Below are 7166 nucleotides of genomic sequence, written 5' to 3' on the forward strand. Positions count from 1 at the left end.
TCTTACTGCCTATTTGACATTTGTCCAGTAGGCATTGCAACCTGATACATCCAAAACAGTCACTCATTTCTCCTGAAACCTGCTCCTTCCCTGCTTTTCCCCCATCTCCCAATTGCCCAAGCCTGAAACTTAGGAGTCATTTCTGATTTTATCTTTCCTTAGCTCTCCAACTTCATTCCATCAGCAAGTTTATAGCTATAGCTGCCGTCTTAGTATGAGTTACCATCTTCTCACACCTGGACGTGCAGCCATAGCTTCCCAATAGTTTTCCCTGCTGTTACTCTTTGCCCAGGCTGGAGTGCAGTGGCACAATCTCGGCTCACTCCAACCTCTGCCTCCCAGGTTCAAGCAATTCTCTGCCTCAGCCTCCTGAGTAGCTGAGATTACAGGTGTGTGCCACCACACCCACCTAATTTTTGTATTTTTAGTAGAGACGGGGTTTCATCATGTTGGCCAGGCTGGTCTTCAACTCCTGACCTCGTGATCCACCTGCCTCAGCCTTCCAGTGCTGGGATCACAGGCGGGACCCAACGTGCCCAGCCAGTAACACCGTGTTTTAACGTCCAGAGGGGTGCACTGTTCCTAGAGGTACGGCAATACCAGGTTGATGCGTGGAGTGGACAGAGCAAGCTCCTAGTCCATGTTCCTGCTCCAAAAACCCATTTAATATATTGTCCTCGGATAGAGGATATATCAGATACTAAACTGATAAGAACAGATACTACACTTGATCTTAGCCAAAAGGCCGAGAAGCGATTACTCTGGCCCATTTACAATCAAGAGGTATTCGGAGAGATCTTTTATAAACCTAAATCAGATCATGTCATTGCCCTAATCGAAATCCCCCAAAGGCTTCTCATCAAATCTGGAATAAAATCCAGACTCCTTACCTTGCCCTCAAGGCCTGACATGATACTGTCCTTGTAAACCTCTCTCACTTATCTTCATCCAGCCTCCAAAAGCCCCAACCACACTGCAAGCTCTTGAGCCCTATAGACTCCTTCTAACCCTAGGAATGCTGTTTTGTTTCCTCTTTCTGAAATGCTCGTCCCCCAGATGATCACACATTTGGCTCTTTCCTGTTGTGAATGCCCTGATTTATAAATTACTTCCTCAAAGATATCTTTCCTAACCACTTTTCTTCTTCAGGTAGTTCCCCCATCATTACCTCTCACATCACCATAAACACTGAGTTTTCTTCACAGAGGTGCTCACTTCCTGCTATTTTTTAGTTCATTACCGCCATTCTCCCCCCACTCCCACCTAACTATAAGCTTCATGAGAGGAGGGGCCTTGTCTGTTCCCTGCCGGGTAGCACGCCCCATACCTAGAGCTGCATACGACGTTGCAATAAATGTTTACAAATTGAAAGAACAAATCCAACAAAATGGAGACAAAGTTAAGAGCTAGAGAAAAGGCCAGGCGCAGTGGCTTACGCCTGTAATCCCAGTACTTTGGGAGACCGAGGTGGGTGGATAACCTGAGGTCAGGAGTTCGAGACCAGCCTGACCAACATGGTGAAACCCCATCTCTACTAAAAATACAAAAATTAGCTGAGCGTGGTGGCAGGCGCCTATAATCCCAGCTACTCAGGTGGCTGAGGCAGGAGAATCGCTTGAACCTGGGAGGCGGAGGTTGCAGTGAGACAAGATTGTGCCACTGCACTCCAGCCTGGAAGACAGCGAGACTCCATCTCAAAAAAAAAAAAAAAAAAAAAAAAAAAAAGAGCTAGAGAAAAGACTTCTGTGGCAGATATAACTGTTCTATTAATGGGGCAGAATTACTCATATAGGAATAGAAGTGAATCCATGTTTCCTAAAACATGAAATTGTTCTCACCCAATAATAAAAGTTCAGTAGACCAAAATAAGGTACATATGAAAACTGTTTTTGAGACTTTGAGTCTCAAGAGTGTTTGAGACTTCTTTATTTGGGGGCCCTATATTCTAGTTTATACCTTTTCGAGTAATAAAGATTATATGTATAATTTACATACATGCGCGCGCACACACGATTGACCCTTGAACAACATGGATTTGAACTTTGTGGGCCCACTAACGTGTGGATTTTCTTCCATATTTGTCACCATGAGGCAGCAAGACTAACGCCTCTTTTTCCTCCTCCTCTTCGGTCTACTCAACATGAGACGACGAGGATGAAGACCTTTATGATGATCTGTTTCCACTTAATGAACAGTAAATATATTCTCTCTTCCTTATGGTTTTCTTTTTTTCTCTTTCTTTTTTTTTTTTTTTTTTTGAGACAGAGTCTCGCTCTGTCACCCAGGCTGCAGTGCAGTGGCCGGATCTCAGCTCACTGCAAGCTCCGCCGCCCGGGTTTACGCCATTCTCCTGGCTCAGCCTCCCGAGTAGCTGGGACTACAGGCGCCCGCCACCTCGCCCGGCTAGTTTTTTGTATTTTTTAGTAGAGACGGGGTTTCACCGTGTTAGCCAGGATATTCTTGATCTCCTGACCTTGTAATCCGCCCGTCTCGGCCTCCCAAAGTGCTGGAATTACAGGCTTGAGCCACCGCGCCCGGCCCCTTATGGTTTTCTTAATGACATTTTCTTTTCTCTGCTTTATTGTAAGAATGCAGTATATAGTATTGTACACTAACATACAACATATGTGTTAATCAACTGTTTATGTTATCAGTAAGGCTGCGGTTAACAGTAGGTTATAAGTAGTGTTAGGTTTGGGGGAGTCAAAAGTTGTGTGCAGATTTTCAGCTGCACAGGGTGTTAGCGTCCCTAACCCCTGCATTGTTGAAGGCTCAACTGTAGGGGTGTGTATATATACACACATTTTGCAAATGACATATACTGTTTCTGGAGGCATATATATATATACACACACACACATATACATATATATACCTTTTGTATATAACATATATTAATACATAAATGCATCGTTTGTCTGTAGTACACATATATAAATGTATACATGCGTCTTGAAAACACTACAAAAGCCCCAAATCACCATTCACAAAATATCAACAGAGTATATCTGGTTGTGTTAACTGCCAGAACTCACCTGCCAAAATGCCTATCTTCCTTCTCCTGACCTCAAATCCCACCTTGTGCACCAATTTCTCTTTGTCACACATCTTTTCCTCTCCAATAATTCTGGATTTTATAATTACAAAAGGAAACCATGACGTTTTTATAAAATGCCCAAACATAGAAGCCTAGAGTAAAAACTGAACAGCTCTCATCACCCTAAGCCCCACAATCCTACTTTATTCTCAGGAATCACATTGTTAACCATTCTATTATTTCTAGACCTTTATCTATGAATTAACGTACATATTTCAGACCAGAAGATATGTTTTCTTTTTTATACACATCCATGGGATCATACTGGAGTTATTCTACAACTTACCTTCTTTTTCACTCAACAGTATGTCTTCAGGGTGTATCTGATTCTCCTAAACTGTCTTGTCACTTTCTATAGTATAAATACATCGTACCTTACTTAGCCAGACCCTACTGATAGAAATTTATGTATAACTTTTTGCAGTTATAAAGTATATAACAATGAACATCCTTATTTGTGTCCTTTTTTGGTTGACTTTCCTTTTTCAGTTCCTTTCTCTTACTAGTTCCCCTCTTAGTCTGAGTCCATAGTTCATGACAGCCTCATTATTTCCAAGAGAATAAAACTATATAAGTTATGGTTTATTCTCAATTTTCTACACATATCTTTTGTGTGTTTGGTGAGGGGAGATGATTATAGATGTGAAACCACATGAAAAATATGGAGTCTCAAATGGTAAAGCAGTAGTGATTACAGGTGGTTTTGTTTTTAATTTTTTTTTTTTTTTGAGACGAGTCTCGCTCTGTGGCCCAAGCTGGAGTGCAGCAGTGCGATCACGGCTCACTGCAACCTCCACCTCCCGGATTCAAGCAATTTTCATGCCTCAGCCTCCCCAGCAGCTGGGATTACAGGTGGGCACCACGCTGGCTAATTTTTGTATTTTTAGTAGAGACAGGGTTTCACCATGTTGGCCAGGCTGGTCTCAAACTCCTGACATCAAGTGATCCACCCAACTCGGCCTCCCAAAGTGCTGGATTGCAGTGTGGGCCACTGTGCCTGGCCGATCCCAGTGTTTTTTTTTTTTTATAAACAAGTTAAAGTCAATAGTTCAAAGAGAATGACCTTATTTGGAGCCTCCCATACATGGAATGACCTAAGTGAATTGAGCAAAAACCAACTTCCTCATAAAAAGCAACTGTCAGAAGCAGGTGCTTGCTTCACTTCCTTCTAGAAAAGTGTTGTTGCTTCACAAAAATAACCAGCAGGTGCTGCTTTGCAAGGTTATAATATCAAAGCATTGAGAGTTAGAATAGGCCCATAATATATTCACAACCATGTCTAAGGTCACAGCTGCACAGTGGCAGAGAGAGGACAAAAGGCCAGGTCGGACACTCACCGGGAGTATGAGTTTCTCGAAGAGGCAGATTGACACAGAGGACAAAGTAATGATTGGAAACCATCAAAGTCCATGCAGTAGTGACAGGAGGTCAATATCCCCATTTTTTATTTTACCTTTAAGGCAAAAAACAATTTGCCAGGTGCTATGATACCATTGCCAGGTATGTCACTTGTTTCCATATTGTTTGTAGTGTGTTATTCAGTTAAGAAATATTTATTGAGCATCTACTACAGGTCTGGCATTGTTTTTGTTTTGGTAGCACTGGGGTAACAGAGGGGACTAAAATGAGCTTCCTGCCCTTCCTCAGCTTATGTGCTGGTGGAAGGGAGATAGTGAATGGACACACATTTACACCTTCAGATATACATACATTTCAAGGATTGATAAGCAGAGGTAATACAGGTCTAAGCAACACTTAGCATCTTCTCAACATACTTCCTCCCACTGTCACAAAGGGGGCCCTTTGAATCAGAGATACTTAGGTACAAAAAATAAAATCAATTTCCAAAAACATTTAAAGGAAGAGATCTCAATCTCAAAGCTTACCATCATTCCTACTGAGATTTTCCAGCTGGGATTAAAAGGTAAGCACAGGCCAGATTACTAGTGAACATATAAGCTGCAGCAAAGGCCCTAGACAAACAAAAGACTTCAGGACTCCTCCAGCTAAGTCATTGTGACATCAGAGTCAGTGGCCCCATCGAGAATGATTGCATCACTAGAGCCACCACACAGACACAGTATTTACAGCAAAGATGCAACTTCTGCAGGAGGGACAGATGCCTCAGTGCCACCATGACACCTACAGTGACCTCACAAAAGTCTTTCAGATCATAAGCAGTTAGCACTTGGAGGGCAGAGCAGCTTTAGCTCCCACGACGTAAAACACTCTTGAAGTTATTTCATGAACAGGCAAAAGTACATCAGATTTAAGATTTAGGATTTTCTATGCCCCAACCCTAACTGCCTATTGAATATACAACTGGGGACATCAGAGTAAAGACACATCTTTTTTTTTTTTTTTTTTTTTTTTTTTGAGACGGAGTCTCGCTCTGTTGCCCAGGCTGGAGTGCAGTGGAGCAATCTCGGCTCACTGCAAGCTCCGCCTCCCGGGTTCACACCATTCTCCTGCCTCAGCCTCCGAGTAGCTGGGACTACAGGCGCTCACCACCACGCCCGGCTAATTTTTTGTATTTTTAGTACAGACGGAGTTTCACCGTGTTAGCCAGGATGGTCTCGATCTCCTGACCTCGTGATCTGCCCGCCTCGGCCTCCCAAAGTGCTGGGATTACAGGCGTGAGCCACTGCGCCCAGCCAAAAGACACATCTTAAATCTTACCTTGTCAGTGAGGCCTCCCTGGTCAGCCTATAAAAACTAGCAATTGCCCCTCCCAAACAGTTCCTATCTCTCTTTTTAGCTCTGTTTCTCTCTTTAGCACAAATCTCATTATATTTAACCTCCATGACTAGCACCCACCAGAATGTTAAACCTATGAGGGCACTTTTTTTTTTTTTTTTTTTGAGACAGAGGTTTCATCTTGTTGCCCAGGCTGGAGTGCAATGGCACCATCTCAGCTCACTGCGACCTCTGCCTCCCAAGTTCAAGCAATTCTCCTGCCTCAGCCTCCCAAGTAGCTGGGATTACAGGTGCCCGCCACCATGCTTGGCTAATTTTTTTGTATTTTTAGTAGAGACGGGGTTTCGCAACGTTGGCCAGGCTGGTCTCGAACTCCTGGCCTCTGGTGATCCACCCGCCTCGGCCTCCCAAAGTGTTGGGATTACAGGTATGAGCCACCACATGTGGCCAAGGGTACTTTTTAAAATAAGGTATTTTGGACACTGCTTTGTCCCCAGAACCCAGAACAGTGGCAATAATAGGTGTTTGATAAATATATTCTTTGCACTTATGAATGAAATCATGAACAAATTATCAAACAATACCTAGGGATGGTTATGTTGGTTATTTCTTCGTCACTCAAGAAAGGAAGTCAAGAATGCATGTCACCCTTTAGAAGAAATTAGAAATCATGACTTAAATGTTCATCAACCATTTCCTTAGAATAAAGGATATCAGAGAATAGAAATCACAAATAAATAAGAGTCTAGAGTGAAAGGTAAAATTGATTTTTATCAATTTTATGCTACGTTACTAAGCACAGGTGCTATGATACCATTGCCAGCTATGTTCCTTGCTGCTATATTGTTTGTAGTGTGTTATTCAGTTAAGAAATATTTACTGAGCATCTACTATAGGTCTGGCATTGTTTGTGTTTTGGTAGCACTAGGGTAACAGAGGGGACTAAAATGAGCTTCCTGCCCTTCCTCAGCTTATGTGCTGGTGGAAGGGAAATAGTGACCCCCTTTGTGACAGTGGGAGGAAGTATGTTGAGAAGATGCTAAGTATTGCTTAGACCTGTATTACCTCTGCTTATCAATCCTTGAAATGTGTGTATGTCTGAATGTATAAATGTGTGTCTATTCACTATCTCCCTGGCTAGTAATAAACAAATGCTGAGTGGAGCACGAATAAATCTTAAACTGTAGCATGTGAGCTGCTTGGTCACCACAGTTCCCCAGAACTTCTTCCCTTCTTTCTCGGGATCTACTTCTCTTCATACTTTGACGTTAGGCAAAGATTCATATCCCCAAGAGAATAACAGAGTCTAAAACTATCACATATCAAATATAAACTGTCAAGACGCCCGATAATTTAACTCGACAGCTTCCAA

The 7166-nt window shown here is 42.6% G+C and overlaps 1 protein-coding gene and 1 non-coding gene across 2 annotated transcripts in view; both read right to left on the reverse strand.

Moving 5' to 3' along the window:
• The window catches only part of RUBCNL (rubicon like autophagy enhancer), a 35477-nt gene extending 30523 nt beyond the window's left edge, over positions 1-4954 (reverse strand). Inside the window, exon 1 of the mRNA XM_050766390.1 lies at positions 4435-4954. Within this exon, the coding sequence (XP_050622347.1) occupies positions 4435-4498 (64 nt within the window). The 5' untranslated portion in view covers positions 4499-4954. The remainder of the gene's footprint in view (positions 1-4434) is intronic.
• Positions 567-757, reverse strand: LOC126940920 (U2 spliceosomal RNA). The gene has a single exon (XR_007720986.1). It is a non-coding gene; the product is annotated as a U2 spliceosomal RNA (small nuclear RNA).
• Positions 4955-7166: the final 2212 nt, after the last annotated feature.

The sequence above is a fragment of the Macaca thibetana genome, chromosome 17 (assembly GCF_024542745.1).
Source record: "Macaca thibetana thibetana isolate TM-01 chromosome 17, ASM2454274v1, whole genome shotgun sequence".
NCBI lineage: Eukaryota > Metazoa > Chordata > Mammalia > Primates > Cercopithecidae > Macaca > Macaca thibetana.